General features: G+C 30.2%; 1 protein-coding gene across 1 annotated transcript in view; it reads left to right on the top strand.

The window, feature by feature from the left end:
- LOC139488760 (extracellular matrix organizing protein FRAS1-like) overlaps positions 1-22,218 on the top strand; it is a 114,349-nt gene that overhangs the window by 5,799 nt on the left and 86,332 nt on the right. The window contains exon 2 of the mRNA XM_071274645.1: positions 11-42. Within this exon, the coding sequence (XP_071130746.1) occupies positions 11-42 (32 nt within the window). The remainder of the gene's footprint in view (positions 1-10; positions 43-22,218) is intronic.

The raw sequence follows: 22,218 nt of genomic DNA, 5'->3' as shown, positions 1-22,218 counted from the left end.
TTATTTTCAGGAGATTGTTTATATGAAGGCAATACATACAAGGTAAGTCAAAATACATTGAATGAGTTATCTCCCATGTTTCATAGGAAAGAAGGAATGAGTTACCTCCCATGTTTCATAGGAAAGAAGGAATGAGTTACATCCCATGTTTCATAGGAAAGAAGGAATGAGTTACCTCCCATTATTGATAGAGACAGGGGATTTTTAACCCTATTAATTCAGCGATTGCGAATAAAGCTTCTCTAGGACGCTTTATTTATGCCTGAATGCCTATTTATTCCATGAACTATACTACTGAAATCATTGATACGATGAGTGATACTACTGGTTTTGCTGAAAGCTTCCCAACTAACTGTTTGGACCAACTGTGTGAGGGCTGTATAGGTCAACACCACCACCATCATCATTATTACAAGTATTACATTCTCATTATGAGCATACATTTCTTTATGCTTCCTGCAATTACTTCTGTCAAAAGTCACAATTTTCATTGGTTATAACTAAGATTTCAGCTGGTCAGCCATCAGGTCAAAAAGGAGTATCTTTCCAGTAATTCAGATTTATTCTAAGACAACTTATTTTTAAACGTTTTTGTATATTTCAGCACCCTATAAGCTAAACAATTTATATGATCGATTCATCTGTTGTGTTAATTAGTCAATTATATATCTTATTTAGCTTATAAGATATCTTATTTACAATATGTAGTTAATATCTAATTTGTTTTTTTAAGATAAATCTCTTTTAGTTATAAGATATCTTACTTAGTTTTTAAGATATCTGAATTAGTTGACAAGATATCTCATTTATATGAATTCTTTTTAAAAGATACACTGGTTCATCGTTTTTGATGTATAAGCTATTGCATTTAATTTTCAAAAGATCTCAATTAATTTATAAAATATCTTTATAATTTAATAAGATATCTTAAAAATGAAATGATTATAAAAACAGCATGCTGTAAATAGCTCTCTAAGTTAAGGTCATGATATTTTGATACTTAGTCTGTAATTTATGTAATGGTTTTGGACTCTTAATACATATTAACCTTTAGGATTATTGGAAATATATGCACAACAATGATGTATATTTAAATAATTTGTAAATTTATTCAAAACACATTTCCTACCCATAAATTATAATTTAAAATTGCAAAAAACTATCAGCCCATAGTAAAATTAATGACATATTTTACATTACTCTACAGTGCATTATGCATAGTAGTCTTTTTTACCCAGAAGCTGTTAAAAATAAACTAGATACCTGTAACTTTGAACTGAATCAACTGTAATCAGATACATGTACTTGTAAAGTCAACTGGAGTTATGAATTTTAATTATCGGCTAATGAATTTATGTATATCACATAATGGTGTTGATATTTTCACTTTGATGTTGTTAAATAGAATTATTTATTCCCCAGATTTATCAGGAGACAATGGTACTCGACATTAAAGACCTCTTAACTAATTTGCATAATCCTGGTCAAACCTGTGCTTAATCTTATTGCAATGTAAATACATCCTCACTCACCATTGTTTGATTTATAGATCAAAACTGGAAATTTGCATAAATATTAAATTTGTTCACTTTCATAAGTATGGAATTGTTTGGAAAGTCATTTTTCAATTGTTCCAAACTTGTTGGACAGTTTTGATGTTTGTCTTGAATTCAGACCAAAAATGCTAGAACTGCTACTTATAGAATATTATTATTTATTATATATTGATTGATTCATTGATTGATTGTTTGGTGCTTTATGTCTCAGAAGGACTTGAAACTGAAGGTTTTGAGACACCATGGTGATTGGTCTTGAAGAATCTTCAGGAAATATTGACCTTTAGTATACATTCCTTTTCTAGTGTATATGTTACAGGGAATTTGTGAAATCAATGATTTTGTAAAATCACTGAAATTTCAGGGAATTTGTAAAATCACTGAACTGATTAGTGATTTTATAAAATCCCTGATTTTGACTAGTGATTTTACAAAATCCCTGAAATAATTAAGATCTTTTTTACAGATTCACTGATTAAATTCAGGGAATTTGTAAAATACATTCATTCATTTTTATTAAGAATTTCTGATGAAAAAGACTACAACAGTAATACTCAATAAGTTTGAGGTTAATCTAGTCTTTATTTTAATATTAAGTGAGCGGTTTTTATGCACAAAACAACTGACATACTGTAGAACAATGGCTCCAACAGACTTCCAAAACTATGCTATTGTATGATGTTTAAAATGAATGAACATGGACGTTTAAATTGGTGTTCTAAAGTGCAAAGACTATTATTTTCAAATGGATTTGGTGTTGTATGGGAAAGTCAAAGTGTTGGAGATGCAAAATTGTTTTTACATTTATTTAAACAGAGACTTACAGATATAAACTTACAATCTTGGTCAGATTATTTTGGCAGCTCATCAAAGTGTGCTTTTTATTCAAAAGTTAAGGATTATATTTGTATAAATGAAAATATACAGAAACTGTCATATAATCTTAGATATGAAATTTTTTCAATTTTATGTTCAAACCATAAGCTAGCTATTGAACAAGGTAGACATGAAAACCAACCAAGGGAAAATAGGTTGTGTAAAATTTGTAATACAAATGAAATAGAAGATGAATTCCATTTTGTACTTAAGTTTGTCCAATTTTGGCTGATATAAGGAGAAATTTTTTACCATTATGGTGTCAAAGTAATTGTAACAGAGACACTTTAACTAGTCTTTTTAGAACAGAAAATTTAATTACTTTGAAAAATCTGGCTGTATTTTTGAAAAAAGCTAAATGCTGTAGAGAAGAAGTATCGAAGACATGTACAGCATATCAATAGCTTATAAAGGTAGGGATGTCACCCAAACTTGTCTTGCAAAAATAGGCAAATTCAGAGTGGTCTAAATACCTGTTTATATGCCTTTTAGTCATTATCATTATACACAAGTTCTAGCTCATAGTGTTTATTAAATAAATATATTTCTAAATCATTAGTGATCATTCATTTGGTCTATCTTTATATTAAGAAAAACACATTTCTAATAGCATGTTATACTTTATTGTAATCAGGGATTTTACAAAATCCCTAGCTCAATTTTCAGTGATTTTGTAAAATCCCTAACAATTTCAGGGATTTTTAAAACCACTGAAACTGTTAGTGATTTTACACAATCACTGATTAGTCCAGTGATTTTACAAAATCCCTGATTTTACAAATTCCCTGTAACATATACATGTATAGAAAACTTCTCTAAAAGACTTTGAGATAGGGTCTTGGACTCATTTCATAAATAATCATTTGAGAAAATGTACTTGTGAGACATGAATTTTTCAGTTAATTTTTTTGGCCTTAAAACTTTTTGTGAATCGACTAATGTCCTGTCTGCACTTTGAATTTGTAATTTTCAAAAAGGTTTTAGAGACATGCTTACTCATTGAAAGATGACAACTGACAGATATATGATGTGTTAGTTATTATTAAGGTTGACGTAACTCTTTTGAAAGAAGATGACCATCTATACCACATTGAAGAACAGTTATTATTAAGGTTGAAGTAACTCTTTATAAAGAAGATGACCATCTATACCACATTGAAGAACATATTTGAAGATGTCTGTCTTTGATTACACCTTGCATTATGCAAGGTGCAGTTTAAATTTATGAAATATGCATGTCTTTTCATTGGAATTGTATGAATACAATAGATGTATAATTGTGCACTCAGTAAGGACAAAATATAAAATTCTTATGTTTAGGGTTTCCCTGTCAACCAAAATTGTCTTACTTATTGCAATCCATGAGTATCTAAATCAACAATTTGAGTCTTTGAATTATTTTTTTCATACTGAAATTTAAAAAAATACCCAATAGTAAAAAAGTATGTGATTGTAATTTAGAGAGATATTCTGCTTTTAAATGATTAATTCCATTAAAAATTTGATTTGACTTCTAAATATAGATTTTTTATCCTTCAAGGTTAATTTTTATGCAGTGTTGCAATGGGAATTGGAATTATAGTTTGTTTATAAACCAAGAATTTCATCACAGATCTAAGTGCAAAGATTTGGCATACCAAAAATAATAGTTTGTTTTATCACATCTCTTTTATCTAAATAATAGTTGTAAAGGAACCAGAATTAATTATAATGAACATTTTGTAAAACATTAAACAAAAGAATTGTTTATCCTTTCAAAATTGTATTGAAGCATAATTTGTGTAATATACTAGAAATAGATGAGAGACAGATTGAGATCTTAACACTGCAAACATTCATCACCTGATAAGCCAAGCTGTTAGACAGAAGAGTTCAGAAGGTAGACATCAAACAAAATCATCAAGTGTCTTAATCCTCAAGTTGTCTTTAATATTGATAATGCTATTACGTCATTACATTTTGAAGAGGGTATGATATTTCCCCAAACCTACAAAGAGTTTATATATTCTTATCTTGAATATTATGAATAGGCTGTCAGTATTTCAATAATTGTTCAGTTTGTTGCTGAAGATATACTTCTGAGGCCAACCTCTGGGTGTGGGATTTTCTTGGTGCATTAAAGACCCATTGGTGGCCTTCCACTGCCCTTTGATCTGGTTGTTGTCTCTTTGACACATTCCCCATTTCCATTCTCAATTTATTTTTTGAACAGAATGAACTGGCATTACTAAGTTGCCAAACTTGTGACTGATCTATTTGTCTTTTTGAACTATACAATATGTTTAAACTTATTCTCTCTGAGTACTTTGGCTTCATCCACCAATAAGAACTGACCACTATGAAATAGCCAAAGGTGCTAAACTTAGTTGAGTTAAACCCCAATCAATCAATATATTTTAACTAGTACTGAATTTTTTGATTTTAATAAAAAATCAGATCTGTAAATTGACTGGATCCTTTCTTTTGATAATAAAAGAAAAAGGGATGAGAAGAGAAAAGTTATTGTTTTTATTGTATCTAGTTTAAATAGATTTTATTGATTGACGTTGAAATGTCTTTGCTTATGTTATAAATATTGACTTTGAAAGAGGCTAATCCTTAATACTTGTCACTGAATCAATACATTTGTACTTGTCAGATAAGGTAGTGTGAAAAAATTGATCATTGCAATCAATTGAAAATCAGGATGATTTTTTCATGTCATATATTAATCTGTAGGTAAATCAGAAGATTAGGGAATTAGAAGTTGAATTCGAAAACGTGTAGGCATGGAAAATGTCTGGTATAGGTTGTTTTATTCAGAGAAAGTGATGGGTTAAGCCAAAATTTATAGTGCCAAACCTATAAAAATAAGCATTTACAAGTCGATTGCTGGTTAAAAGTAGTTTTAGAAAAAGGCAAAAAATTACCATCAATATTTAGTCTACAATACTGTAAATCCTGAAATAACAAAGGTACAATTCATAATTGGTTAACAAGGTAATGAAATTTGATTCTACAAATACATGAAACCATAGAAATAGGAAGATGTGGTGTGAGTGCCAATGAGACAACTCTCCATCCAAATAACAATTTATAAAAGTAAACCATTATAGGTCAATGAACGGCCTTCAACATGGAGCCTAGGCTCACACCCAACAAGCTATAAAGGGCCCCAAAATTAGTAGTGTAAAACCATTCTAACGGGAAAACCAACGCACATTTGTTGTTAGAATATTATTTTTATATGAAAGATCATCAATTCAAGCAAGGGCTGATCCATCCATTTTTAAAAGGGGAGGGAGGGGGGGTTCAAACCGAGGATTTAGGGGGATTCCAACTGTATGATATGTCCCCATTCAAATGCATTGATCATCATAAAAAGGGGTACCCCCTGCCCCCTGGATCCGCCACTGTCAAGAGTTATACTGTTCCTAGCCCTTTACTCATGGTCTGCAAAAGTTTGGGTAAAAACTTGTATGTCAGGCCAATTGTAAATCTTGTGTTTTTGACTGTTATTAAAATGAATGGAAATAATCTACTGTTGATGATTTAGGATGTACTATTACTGGAGTCGTTGGACATATTTTAATTTTAGTAGCAGATTAGATTGAAATATTAAACTCTTCACAGATTTAATTGTTTGTCACTTTCTTTAACTTGTTGTACAAGGAATTAGACGTATAGGAGATATTGTATGCCTCATTAGGTTCCTATAAATTTTATGTTAACATTTTACACCTTCAAGACATTAATTTGTAAAAACTACCACCTTAAGATGATAAAGTTGTAAGGATCAGACACTTTAACATAGGTCGTAATGTTTATTTCAACAAAAGTTGTCTATTAATGCCTACAGTCTGCAAACATTTACTTTGTAATTTGACTTTGTGACAATTGGTCTTCTTTTTTCTTATTATCCACCCTGCAGAGGGTATCGCCTTAATTTCAAATGTTTTGTAAATAAAAAAAATCTTCAATTTTAAAGGGCATTGAAATAATAGATAAAGTAAAACAAAATCTTATAAGATTACAAGACAAAAGAGGCTGAAGGTACCTAAGGGTAAATAAAAAAGCAGTAGTTTGAAGAAAAACCTTGAATCAATGAAAAACAAAACAACAGTACAAAGCAATCATAAGAAACTAAATTTTGCAGAATATGTTCCATAGGAGATAATTGAGGTCATTTGAAATAAGCTTTTGAATACCTCATTTTAAGTCCTAATGAATGGTATATATAAATTAAGGCTTTGGAAAACTGCTCAGTTTTGATTTACTGTGTAGTATTTATAAAGAAAAAGAATATGTAAAATATGAACCTTTTACTACATTTTTTGACAGAAAGGTTAAACTCAGATATACAAACTTGTTTATTAAAAACTCAGTAATAATATTCAAATTGTTGCAATCTTGTACAGTTTAATAGCGTGTACCAACTTTCATGTGAACAGTCCTGCCAGTACATAGTAAATGCTGACTTAATCCTTTAAGGAAGTGTTTTATTGGTCTTGTTAAACATTAAAATAGTGTAAGCTGACAAGTTTTGATATAGGCTCAAGTTGTTTATGTAATAATGATTGTTTTGCGTGAATGTTTGAATTAGGTTACCTGTTGTGAAGATAACTTTTGTATAGTGAAATGATTGCTGTAGATGCTGTAAAAAAAGTATACTAAGAGCGCATTTGTTTCTAACCTAAACGATGTAAACGATTACGCGCGTAGTCGCTTAATCCATTTGTTTCTTACATTTTTTTGTCAACGTTGACATCGTTCACGTAAACGATGTACGCGCAAAATAGTCGCGTAGTCGTTGATCGTTTATCGTTGAGACGTGTAAACGATCAATTTGTTTCTGCATCTGTCGTTTAAATAATTACGATCACGTGTTGTTTTCGCAAAGTCCTGGTTATTTATTTCCCGCACTTTTACCTGTTTGTTTACAGTGCGTGAGTGTAATCTATTTCTGTCTAACTACGTGGGGTCGATTAAGTTTATTAAACGACGCATTTGTTTCTAGCAGCTTAACGTTTACTAAACGATAGTCATCGATGACAAAATTTCGGGTTAGAAACAAATGCACTCTAAGGCAGCAACCATTTGATTTTCAGGGATTTTTTTTTTTGACAATTTTTTTTTTTCGCCTTTGGCAAAGAACAATCTATTTTTTTGGTGACAAGTAGAAAACAATTTCATTCTTTCAATGTTAGCATTACATATAGTGGCAGCTGAGGGTGAAACAAACAATTTTTTTTTCTCAGGGTCAAAAACAAATTCTTTTTTCTCCAAAAACTGAAAACAAACTTTTTTTTCCAAAAAAATCCATAGCACCCCCCCCCCCCCCCCCCCCCAGAAAATCAAATGGTTGCTGCCTAACTTCTGTTTTTTTTGTGTTGTTGGGTTAATGTGTCATTGGCATTCTATTATAAATCTGTATTTTTTGTACTAGAAACAAGAATCTGTAAATATATGGACAGTTGACCCTGTCAGAGTCTGAAGGTTTGTGTGTTTTTTCCTTGTACAACTGTAAAGTCAAAGAAAATGGCAAAGAATAAAATCTGTGTCAGGTCTATAATTTCTTCTTTTTTAAACGATCATACACCAAATAAAAACAGTGGCGGATCCAGAGGGGATGTTGTAGGGGTTTTAGACCCCCCTTTTTTTTTTACAATCAATGCATTTAAATGGTGACAAAAATTATGGTTGGAACCACCGCTTTTTTAAAATGGCTGGATCTGCCCCTGAAAAAGGCTGTATTATCGATGCTTTAGAACATTATCATTCATTTTTATAACATGTTGATGTACAGTTATAAAAATAATACCAAATCTGCAATTAGTTCTGAAACAATTAAATGTTACAGTAAATAGCAACTTTATTAGAAGAACCTTGCTTTATTAATTGCTCTATTTATTGACTTACAAACTGAGGATTTGATAGGAATTCTTTTTTTAGTGATCATTAACACTTCAGTTAAATAGTAGATTAATAAAACCCTTTTATTGTCTTTTCCCAATGTTTGTTGAACATTCAGTATACCTAATATTCTATTTTTCAAATAATATAGTGGTTATTGATTTAGACGGACAGATGATCAGTTAATACATATTGTCATTGTAATTTAATATGTTATACTCTTGGTCTTACAAGTATATTCTGTATACATGTACATGTAAATAGTCATTGGCCATTAACTTCAGCTATTAAATTGTTAGAATTTGTAAATTTATTCAATAGTGTTACATCATGATGGAGTTCTAGTTGTAATAAAGCTATGTTTGAATTGTCTAGCATTGTTAAAGACTCAGTGTGATAAATTAACAATACAAAGAATTTTTATTGATATTCTAAAACCAGATTCATTGTTGAAGTGGTTTAAGGACAATAGTAAGTTCCCCGATTACACCCTTTTTAATTTACTTTAGAATAGAGAGAGGGAACAAAGTGGTTTTGTTTGTTTAACTAACTGTTTGCTCAAATATAGTTACAACATTGGGGGTGTGCCTAAGTGTAAATAGCCCCTTTCATATTGACAATGAAAGGCACAGACTCCACTAGAGTCTGTTTGATTAAATTATAAGAGATAGCAAGTATATGTAAAGCTTAAGGTTATCAAGTTCACTTGCGATTTAATTGGATTTGCAGTAAAAGACAATTTATACTTTGTACTACAGAAGCATTGCATACAGTAGATTGTTTGTCTACCAACTTGCAGCAGAGGACATATTTAAAAAAAAAACTCTAGTAAAATGAATGAAAAAAGTTAGCTATCAGGCTGGATTTATTGAACAGAAGGACTTGAACAGGATTTGGATACCAGTAACAAATATTCAAATAAACTTAGCAATAAAATGGAAGGAGAATACTGTAAATCCTGAATTTCCAATTTTATTTTAATTCTGAAAAATATTCCAATTTTATTTTGTCCAATTAATTAATTTGATAGTAAGATTATCATATCAAGAAATTAGAAGTTTTCTTCTTAAAGTGGAATGATTAATCTTCAGTCTCAGAGTCATTGAAAAATCCGCATGAATTAAGGACAAAATGATATCATGGTTTTCGTCTGTAGGAATGAATAATTGATTGCTGCCTCATATCCAGCTGCAAATATTACATTCATATTCAGGAGGATAAAATGTTTACAAGATACGAGTAAACCCTGCTTTGTGGTAGATCAACATATTCAGTTGGATTTAATATGTGCTAGATCACATTAGTAAATAGTGACTGAAGGAAGACATATCTTCACTTATTCTTACAACATTTGTATAAACTTCAAGATTATAAAAAAACCGGTTTTTTTCTAAAGTGAACATTGATTGGTTAAATATTTCTCAGTCATGTCCTGTTTTTTGAATTTGTTTGTTAGCTTTTTGGTCATGAATGTTTGTCTCTAATATTTAATTAACTGTACATTTGTATTCAGATATCGCAGATCAAATTTATTCGTTCATTGTTTAATCATACGTTTTTTGATTGAGTTAAGTCTGCCAATTGATATTTTATCGTATGTTTTTCTTTGTTGTGATGTTATGCTATTGTTTCAGAAAAAGGGAGAAGGTTTGGATCCATTAAAACGTTTAATCCCGCTGCAAATGTTTGCACCTGTCCTAAGTCAGGAATCTGATGTACAGTAGTTGTCGTTTGTTTATGTAATATATACGTGTTTCTCGTTTCTCGTTTTGTTTATATAGATTAGACCGTTGGTTTTCCCGTTTGAATGGTTTTACACTAGTAATTTTGGGGCCCTTTATAGCTTGTTGTTCGGTGTGAGCTAAGGCTCCGTGTTGAAGGCCGTACTTTAACCTATAATGGTTTACTTTTTAAATTGTTATTTGTATGGAGAGTTGTCTCATTGGCACTCACACCACATCTTCCTATATCTATCCTTATTAATTAAGACACAATTATAAGGCTGATCTGGCAAGTTTTAACTTTTTTAACTTATCAATGGCATTAGCTTGGTGCAGAAATGACAATTTGTAAGTCTTTGGCTTGTTCGGGCCAATTCAGGTGACCGCAAGACCACCAAGGCTGTTCGTCTGCAGAATAAAAATTGGATGTACTTTGTTGACATGAGTAAATGATGGAGGGAATCGCTTTTCATGGAATGCTGTAAACCATCAACTAACATTTAAAAAAAATTAATCATAAAGCTTATTAAATATCAATTTATACATATGAGCCACTGAACTAGATTTTATATGACACAACAATGATTGTTCTTAAATTTGTCATTCATAAAAATATGCAAAGCTTTTAAATAAAACATAGACAAATGTCTGCACAGAATAAAAATATCTGTTTGCTCGATTTAACTCAGAAAATAGTATAATATGTATAGTAAATGCATGTGGCTTTATGTCATTACGATTGAATGAATATGTTGCATTCATTTGAAATTTAATATTAGCCCATTGGGCACATGGTGCAATGACATTATACAATAAAAGGCATGTTCTCGTTTTAAATTGTTACAAATCTTTTGTTAGTTTGTCTGTAGAAATTAGTCACATCAACAGTTTTTGACAAAATTGACAATTAATTGTCAAAAAAGATAGGTTTAATAGATTTATGAGGTGCTGCATTGTTTATAATGCACAAAAAAGGGGTTTGACATATGAAAGCTGGATATTTTGTTTCTATTTACTTACATAAAAGGAGTCGTTTAAAGGACAGTTAAATTTCAAATATCAACCCTCCTGACCTTTCAATCTCTGAATCAGTCCATAAATATAGGTACATATGATGAACAATATAAGAAAAGCACTGACTGTTATTGTAAAATAATGTTATGATAGATCATAAACATATCTGAAATTATTATCAACATTGTTATACAAAAAATATGTACTGAAATACAATGTATTACAATATATTAAGCATGTTCTTGTCTTGGTAAGGGACCAATTTTCTTATTGGAGAGGGAAGCAGGTTTTTTATCCTAGTATTACATGATTTTGGCTTGGTAGACTCATTCAGTCCCTGAAATTAGGCTTAGTAGCTAGATACATTCAGCATGTTCAGTTTTAGAAATCCTGTTTTAGTTTGAATGTAGGCATTTTACAGGGGATAACATTTATTAGAAGAAAATTGATACATACATCAGGGGTATGAATTTACTATATGAAAGTTGAAAAATAAACAAAAGTATAATGTCATGATAAGTTCACAATACCAACAATTAATGACCATTCAGATACAAACAAACAAACGTATAATATTTGGTATTATTAACCTGTTATTCCAACATTGCCTGCTATAAATCTTACTTTTACCCGGTCAGAAAGTGGTCATTTAAGTTGTATATTTCATGTCCATAGCATTGTTTGAAGTAGGTTTATGCCCCTTGTAAGTCTCAGTCCTCTTAGGATGAAAAGAAAACAAACAGAATTTATTGCATATTGAAGCAGATAGACTAGATATCTGGAATCTGAGAGGATAATTTCAGCCTGGACACTGTCAACTTGTCAGCGATAATATGATATGCTGGCTACTTGATAGTGTTACTTTATAGTCATATATTATAAATAAATTGTTATATGATAGGTTTAGCAGTGTTGATATGAAAAATTGAAATGAAGCCTTGAAATTTTAAAGTTTTTATTGAGATTTCATTTCAATTGATGCATAGAAATAAAAAGTGTTATCCTGTCTTATAAACTTTTTAGACATAATAACTAAGTAAACTCAAAACACAACTTTCTGACTAATTGATTTAAAATTTGGGTTGCATCATTTGATCTCTGGTTAATAGTTGTCTCATGGGCAATTTATCATTTCCAAATGGTTTGATAACTTACTATAATAATGAAAATTTAAAAAAAAAATGATTGTATAAACCATTTAAAAAATGGATTCTTGTAGTTAAATGTATTGAAACAAAATTCATGTATAACAAAAACATTATCCTTTCATGAAACTAGTAAAAATTACAGATCTAGATAAATCAACTTAATAATTGGATTTTTATGATGATCTAGAAGAGTATCATATCTGAAGATTGTCCTGAATAATTCACGAAGCATTTGCCACTGGCCATGATGTTAAGCCACATACAATCAACCAGTAATATCTGAAGAACAAAGAAATTAAATAACCAAAATGAGTATAAGCAATGATAATGTTCAAATAAATGCAAGAAATATATATTTAAGATTTACATGTTATCCAAGACTTTGTTGTATACATAAAATTGTTGAGGATGAATATACCATTTCCTTATGTTTTGTTTGCTGAAGGACAACCTTGAAGAAACATTATTTTGTAACCTTACCAAAGATGTCTTTGATTGTTATTTTAACCTAAAAAACCCACCCAAATCTTTTAAAAATATAGTGTTATTCTTAATCCAACAAAATTATAGAAATTGGACCCATAAAGTGTCTGCCTGACATGTTTGTTTGATTTATATATGTATGTAAGTAACTTTAGACTACATGTTTTACATTGATTTAATTACATTTTTAGATATGCATGCATATATAGGGTGTATATATTTTAAATACTTTAAAAATGTCACATTTTAAATAACAATAAAAGTTTTAGGTAATTTGAAATGAAAAGTCAATGAGCCAATGTGCAACCTAAAGCTGATTTCTTGTCTGATAGATCAAAGCAAAATCAAACTTAAAAAAAAAAGAATTTAACAGACTTCTCTCTGTTACATACAATGCAGTTGTACAAATATATAAATAAACTAGTAAGATGATGTTTAGTAATGATTCAAAATTCTAATGGTAATTTTTTGGCAGTTTGTTCATTGTTGGCCGTATGGTGACCTATAGTTGTTAATTTCTGTGTCATTTTGTATCTTGTGGAGAGCTGTCTCATTGACAATCATACCACATCTTCCTTTTTAACATTATACCGGCTGAGTGATATGTAAATACTATTTTCTTCAGTATACATGTATATATAGTCTCAAATACAATATGATGCCTTCTTTATAAGTAGAAGGTAATATTTCCCTTTTGACCAAAGTCATTTTATTCGAGTTATTATTGACCTATAGTGGACACATATTTTTTTCTAATGTTGGTCATCTGTTGCTTTGCCATCTATGTGACATGTTGAATTTGTCAATTGTCCTGACCATTTGATTTTGTCATAAACTATATTGTCTTGTATGAGGTTGTCACCTTGCTAATTGTTCATGGGACAGGTAATAATTTGTCACGCCTTATATCTCGGACAAGTTTAAATGAGATTTAAGATATCCAGACTTTATTATTTGACTGGTCAGTGAACTAAAAGTGACCACAACTTCATTGAGTTCAAATAATTTATCAATAAATGAACTGAGGGTGAATATTGGGATTAGCTCTGTTGTCTTGTGTGACAGTAAACCGAGACACTTTTAAACTACAATGACAAAGTTTTATTTTTAATACCAAAGAATGAAATCATCAGTTAAATCTGACAAAGTTACATTAGACTCATTTTCAGAAATTTTTGTGATGCTTTTATTAATGTGGTACCATTAATGTGAATATTTCCATAAGAAAGTTTTCTCAAAAAATAAAAACTAGCATTTAAGATTTGAAATCGTTATAAGTATGTTGAATGTTCTGAAATCTCAATAATATATCTTCCGTTCACCATTGTTTAACAAATGGTATATTAAAAGCACACAGCAAAGCATAAATTTGCTTTAGATAAACAGAAACTGTAAACAGGAAAAGTGATCACAATATAAGATCTACAAAAATATAGATAAAACTCTAAACATCAAAAGATGATTTTTGATGAATTTTAGCTTTTGAATATTATCTTTAAAACATTAGTTAACAGTTAAAGTGTTACAGCAGTAAAACTGATATACAATGCAAATAACTACTATGATCCTTGTACTAAAGGAAAACATAATATTTATCTTCCTTGATTTTACTTGAATGCTTTCAAAAAGATGTATAAATTTATGTATTTGAAAATTTGAAATTTGTTTCTGAAAAAAAGATATAAGGGTAAACAGAAACATTTTTCTCAAAACAGCTGAATGAATCTTTTTAGAGGCTCTAATGTTTGATGCTGGGTTTGACTGACCAACTTTAGGACAAGCCAATGCTTTTCACTAATTTGGTGACAGATTTAGCTAGCTGTAAAAACAGGTTTACTCCAACATTTTCTACTGTAACATAAGGATATGACTGTACCAGGTCAGGAATATGACAGTTGTTATCCATTCCTTTTTGATGTGGTTGAGCTGTTGATTTTACCATTTGTTTATGGACTTTCCTTTTTGAATTTTCCTCCGAGTTCAGAAATTTTGTGATTTTACTTTCTTTTGGTAGTAAAATAACTAAAAGTCTACTTTGATCATACTAAATGATACATTGTCATTGTTAAGATCCCTCCTTTCATCATGTACTCTGCATTATTTACCCATAAAATAAATCTTGGTATGTGATTATCTTTTTCCTCTGTTGTTCTTTATATAGTTTAAAAGGATCAAGTAAAATAATAATATCTACAAAAATGTAATATTAAAAATACACTATCCTCATCTCCAAACAATCTTATCACTTCAAAGGTAACTTTTACTGATCAGTGAGATGTTTAAGATATCTATCTGTTAAATTGGTGTCAATCAAACATAGAAATATATTTCTTGAAAGTGACACAATCATTGATGAAATCTATGCTATCATAATACACAAGTGTTGACATTTTACCATAATCTGTTTCTGTTTGAACTAAATCATACACCTGTTGTTAGATTTCTGTTTAATTGAGAAGAATAAGCTTTTTATACATGAAATTAGAAGGAGGTTTCCTTAATTTTTTTTCCATTTACAAGTAACATCTTGAGCTTATGGAATTCTCAGGAACAAAATAAAGGAGCACAGCTGGATACATGTACTAACTTCCGTCTTTGAGTCCAATGATCTCTTCAAAGTCATTCATTTTAAGATGGTCAGTGTTCCATAAACTTTTCTGTATAGAGAATGCAAATGGGCAAAATTAATTCTGGCTTAAAAAGAATAGCCTCATCCTTCTTAGGTCAACTTTGCCTGAGGGAGTTGGAACCTAGATTTCCTAATAATTTCTAAATTTATCAAAGATGCTTAGTTTTCAAAAAGACTTTTAACACTTTAAAAAAAAAATCTTTACCTGAAAACATAAGAGCAGAGAAATATTTGACATAGAAACTAAAAAAAAAAATTATTATCAAGTTGAATTCTCTGTTTTTAATATTGAAATTTATAATGTTGATTTTCATAGGTTAGATCAAGGGTTATTCAATTTTGAAAGATGCAATCAATCTGTCATTTGAAATATGTCCTCTAACATTTGAAGTGAAGTATAAGTACTTGAAAAGTTCAACATTATTCAATATGTATTCATGGAATGTAGTATTTGCTTTTTCATTTTTGATATATTTCCAATAAAGTTCAAAAGTCCACCTTTGAATTGTACTTGGAAGAAAAGTATTTTTTTTTCACAATAAATGAGTAATTGGACAGAAAGGCGATCTTCAGAATTATAGAAACTTTTGAAAATTTATGCCAGATTACGGTTTTAACCTAGATTTCAAGGTTTGACAACCATGTAAATATGATAGTGTGAGTCTGCCAGATATGGTATTCCTATTGAAACGTATTCTTGTAACAGAGGTATAAAAGTAGAAGACTTCCAAACATGGCTCTAAATTTTGCCTATCAATATTTATTAGATATAATCTAAAAGCTGCATCCCAGTCTGGTACAAAATTTCACTAGAGTAAAAAACGGGCCCTTGATAAAGTTTTTCAATATATTTATCCACAGTATCCATTTAGTCCTTCTACTGTTGATTCATTATTATTTATTGGATATCAATTTTAGTGGGTTTCATGGGTACAGGTTTACTAAGAATTCAAATGTTCATTCTAATGCAACAACGTTTGTAACGTTCATTTTGATTGGATAACGATACTTTTTTACATGGCATCAATTGAAAATTGATGCTATGGGATGTACGCACAAGCGCAGACCGCATTTGACAGATTTTTCTTACATGTTTTAACGTGGTTTTCTGTCAGTTTCATTAGAATGGAGATAACAATATTGTATTTTAAGCTCCGACGGCATCAATTGGGGATTTGATGGTCGCAAATACCTGTTTACTGTCTCCGCTAACGCGTCGCCAGTAAACTTAATTTGCGACCATCAAATCCCCAATTGATGCCGTCGGAGCTTAAAATACAATACAGTTATCTCCTAAATGAATTAAAAATTTTCCATAGGCTTTATATGCAGGGATTGACATTTTTTAAACCAAGAAATCAAATATCCACGAAAATGCCAGATTTCCTTGATCCAAGAAAACTGATACCGGTACCCATGAAAATAAATGAATCCACAGTATGCAAGGCCGGTATTCAGACTAGCTATTGTAAAAGTTATTTTTAGAAGGTAGCAGCCTCCAGGTTTCAATGCTCACTGAGTAACTTGTACTTTAAAGGTGGTGCGATTTATTCATTTTAAAACACTTACCAAGGGCAGCTTTACTTGTATGGAACATATAATAAAACGATTATAAGATTTCCATCAATTTATGTGCTGTTTTATCGATAAAAATACAATTTTAGAGTCATTAGGATTCACAATCTGTCCATAAACCTCTTGTAAATAGAGTTTGTTTGTTTGAAAATCTCTATTTAAATCTGTATTGATATAGGTGTTATTTCAAGCTTTCTTCTGAAATGTAATAGTTGATATTGGAAAAACAAGGAGCAGTTTTTATACCCTGTTGGTGGTCTTGTATTTAGTCCAAAGTTTATGGCTTTTAACTTGAATCATTTAAAAATTATGCATGAGATTTTAGAATTTTAAAGATATCATTACATGGAATGCACATATTGTAAAGTAATGACAATTTACAAGTGTAATTGTATTGCTTTTTGTTGTTTTATAAACATACACACCATATCTCTATTATGTATATGTAGGAAGAGTTCAGCATGCTCTGCAAATTACAGTTTCCTTGCAACAACTCCTTTAGGGATTAGCAGGGAGCCTATTGCAATGCTAAACTGTCCCTATATATATCCAACTTTTTTTTTTCCAGTGGCAATCGAAATTTTGTGTACTCTTTTATGTTGTCTCTAATCAGAACAAATCAAAAATTTATTGTTAAATTATTCTTAAACTGAATATGCATGAAATGTGTATCACTGGACATTTTGAAAACCACAGTCAATCTCGTATTCAATTATTCTCATGACTCTTAACAAATAAACTTGACCAAATCACAACTGCATGCTGCCATTCAAGAGATAAACCTCTTTTTGGTAAAGTATTTCAAGTTTTTCAGATTTATATGAACTTTCATTGAATACAAATGATAATCATTTTTCTGTTGTTTTACTCTAAACTGGAACTATTCATCAAGCTATCTAAAGGGAATTAAAAAAATATCATTTAATCAGTATATTGCTATTGATAGTTTTTAAGCTGCAGAAATCCCTAAATCAACATTTTTGCCTATATACATCCTGCTTATTTGGTAACATACTAAATGATTTTCACAGCTAAAACAATTTTGCTGATGCCATTATAACATTTTGTGTTCTACATTTCAAATGTATGTCAGAATATGTTGAAATACAAGTGACTTTACATATATTTGTAAGATAAATTGATTGTAAAAGAAAGAAAAGAAAAAAATGTCAAAATAGAAAAATTTCTTTTGAAATAAAGATCTTTGTAGATACTACTTAGCTGTTTTTATCATCTCACATTGTACATTGCTCTTACACGAAACTAATTTGTTTGAAAAAGCCAATTAGCAAAACTATAAAAGATTTGAATAAAATTACTCTATGCTATTGTTAAAAAGTCATAAATTGAATACATGAAACTCATTGGTGGCATGTGACTTTGGCATTCCAAAGATCTGTATCTGTACACCATTTAAAATTTTTAACAGTGCTAAGCTTCAGTTTGACACAGTATTTCCAAATCAGATAAATGTTTAAAACACTGTTCATGACTGACCTATGGAAATATTAATCAGATATGGAAAACACCTTTTCTTCAACATATCTTGAAAAAAAAAGTAACATATGCATTTAATTTTTAATTGCTTGTAGCAAAAAGAATGCTTCTTTAAATATTATTTCAACTTATAAAGTACTGTACATTATCTGTCATGGTTATAAATTTGTACTAATCGGTCCTCAGTTAAGCTTACAATCACAGTTATATAAAATTTCATTGACAATACTTGTTTTAATTTCCATTTTAGCTTTGAATCAGGAAACCACATGTGTGGCCCTACTTTGCTTCAAAAATTGGTTAAATGTTGCTTTTGTTCTTTTAATTGTTGGAACTTGTTTCTTCTCAAGTACGTTTATATATTGCTTATCAATTAATGAAAGTTTGCCATTTGAAATATATATATAAAGCTATATTGCTTACTATGTCCAGTGTAGAATAACAGATTCAAAAGAATGTAACAGTTTTATGAAAGGAGATTTTTTATTTCTTATCTGACATATTTTTGTCAATACTAAAACTATACAAATAAGGCCAATTAAAATTAATTGATAGATTTTCATCCCCGCCCGCCCCGATTTTTTTTATTTTTGAAAAATTACGATTTCCGTATTTTGTTCATTTCCGTTAAAGGTAACCGTCGATAATTTCGTTTCATGTGAAACTTCCTTTTTCTAATTTCGGTTTTCGTATTTCTTAGAGAATTCTTACTGAATGATTAAGTCGATATATTCTGCTGATATATGATGACAACATCATTTACCGAGAATAGAGATTGATTACGAGAAGGGCGTGTGTCCAAGAACGCAATTCGCAGTATGTCACAAATGACACAAATGTTACAAATGTTTGTGAGAAAAACACCTTGGATTTCTTTTATTTATACAATGACTTTGTGTCAAGAAATTTGGACTGTGAATGAAACCCAAAATCGTAAGAATCGTGGAACACGTTTGACTGGAATACAGAAATTGACTCAAGCATGAAATTTATAGATTGGTGACCGTATTTTGAGTTCAGAAAATCGACAAACATACGCATTTTTAATTTATTAATTTATAGCAAGCTCTTAGATTTAGATTTATCCATGCCTTTCGTTTTTTGTAGAAAAACAGCAAACATCCTCTGTCCCAATACCCACGATAGAGTCATTAAACAACTTAAAGTTTATGTTCTACATTGTAATTATATTTGCATCTTGCATATTAAGGACCAACCCTATTAATTATTTCAACACTGTTTGTGTTTTCATTTTATTCCGTACTTATCGTGCTCGTGTTGCATACCAATGCCTTTGTTTCATTTTATTAGGACAAAAAAAAAACATTGCTTAGAAAGCAAAATACATTTGATATAGATAGTCCAACTTAAGAGAGCATTTCTCCACATTTCTGTTGTTTACTATGAAATAGGTTTCTAAAGTGGCAATTACATGTAGAACAGTGGTTGCCAATCAGATATATATATTTACGAATTTGAAAAAGCGGCATCAGCATATGGAGTATATGTGTCTCAATTGATACGTTACTCTAGAGCTAGCTAAAAGTACCTTAATTTTGTTGAACAAGGAATACTGCTTTCTCAAAAGTTGCTAAGACAGGGCTATGAATCAATCAAATGAACTTAAGGTCATTACTCAAGCAATTTTATGGTCGCCATCATGAGCTGATTGGCCATTATGACAAAAGAGTGTCAGAAATCATATCTCAGTGATATTCTTCCTCAATCATAACAACCTTCCATCATTACCGAACTGAACAAAGAAATAACATGATGGGTGCCATATACGGTGCAGGAAATGCTTACCCTTCCGGAGCACCTGATTTCACTCCTGGTTTTTAGTGGAGTTCGTGATGTTTTTCTACTTATTATTTGTAACTGTTGATGTAAATGTCTTTTGGTTTAATTTATGAGTCTTTTTATACTCCTTGGTTTTGATTGTTATTGTCTTAAACACGATACCTTATGGATGTATTTACATGATATAAGCTTATTATTACACTTGCATATATGAATAACACGTGACAAGAAGGTTTCATATGAAATAAAATTTAAAAAATAAAATCCTCCCACCCGCCCCATTTTTTTCAAAAATTTGGATGAAAATCTACTAATTAATTTTAGTTGGCCTAACGAAATGAAATTATTCGTAAAAAATTCTGAAAGTTGTTTTGCTCTTTTTATACAACCTACAAATTAAACATGATAACTGTTTGTATGTATGTGATCATAGACCTAGTTTAATTTGTGCAGAAGTAATTGATGATGCAGTTTATTTTTTTTTAGGTAAACATTAATGCAAAGTCATGCAACTGTTTACACAAATATACTGAATGCAAACCTTTGAAGATTATGTGAAAGTTAGATTAAGTTGATAGTGAACTGATTTAATTTCTCAATATTGAAACTTGATTGTGAAATATTTTGTAATGATATGCAACCTAGTAGATAGGTTGCACTTTCTAAATATTGCTGAATCAGACACCATGTGACTTGAAAACAGATAAATTTTGAAGTTAATGATCATATTTTATCAGAAACATGCTTACATGTTGTATAAAAAAAATCTGAACTTTCTTTTTCACATCCATTTAAACAGTTGAATAGGATATGAAAGGAGACTCTTATATGTTAAACATCTGTATCACATCTCTTTGTCTTCATTATCAAGTCTTTGTATTTGGTACATTTATACTTTTGTTTTCGTAAAAAAATGAACTTTTTAGACTACTACATTAAAATTTGGGGCAATTATCTTTTATAAATGTTAAAAAATGTAATAAATAATAAATCAGTTATTGTACTGACCAAGCTGGTTGGAACTATCCCATTAAAAGGACTGATATGTCCTTATGTAACACCTTCTAGGGAGGGACACATAATGGTTCCCTTTTTAATCAATAATTTGTTGGTAGTGCTTTGATAATCATTGCATTTACTTTACTCAGGATTTTTTTTAAAGATCATACTGCTGTTTCCATTATCTTTGCATTAAAGATATTTTATTTATTTCACTATTGAAGTTTCTGAAGTTTTATAAGTTTGAGATTGCTTGCGTAGTACCTTTGAAAATTGTCTGATATGATATTGTGTACTGATAAAGATAACAAGATTGGAGGGTTCAATTCTAAAAAGATGAGCTCAACCTCTCCATGTTAACATGTTCATAAGTATGACCTTAGTCATATGAGTCTTTAGATATATCTCAGTTTATTTTTTCTTGACAATATTTGGTGTTTTTAATGAGCCGCAATCTGAACTTTGGTCATCTTTGTTTAGTTAATTCACAACCTGTCTTTAGGCTGCTTTGAGGTTTTGTCTTTTGAATTGTTTCGGCTTGTCTGCTCTTTGACCTCTAATTGTTTACATCCTCATCTTTTGGTCTCCAGGGCATAAGTTTTCATACCACATCTCATCATTATTATATAGAATGGGGGAATTGAAAGCTTTATACAAAATTAATATGGTTATAATAAGACATTTGCCTTTTGTTCATTAAAGGCTGTATGTGGTTTCTAAGTGTCTTTTTTAGTTTTCCATGGTGTTGTTGAGAGGTTGTTTTATTGAGAGTTACCCCATATCTTGTTTTACTCATAAAAATACATAAATAAAGTTTGGTTTAAAAAAAAAAGCTAAATTCCTGAGATCAGACTGCATCTTTTACCTTAATGGGACTTTTTATCATGTAGGATTACTATTTTTAAGTCTATCTGTACCTTTAATGATACTCAACTAACTTAACGAAAAGTTATGTAAGGTAAAAGAAGATCAAGGATATTAAAGGTAAACATGCATACATGTATGTAAAAAGTAGTTGAAAAATGTCA

The sequence above is a fragment of the Mytilus edulis genome, chromosome 9, assembly GCF_963676685.1.
Source record: "Mytilus edulis chromosome 9, xbMytEdul2.2, whole genome shotgun sequence".
NCBI lineage: Eukaryota > Metazoa > Mollusca > Bivalvia > Mytilida > Mytilidae > Mytilus > Mytilus edulis.
Note: the sequence above shows the minus strand (reverse complement) of the source record. Positions and strands in the feature narration are given on the sequence as shown.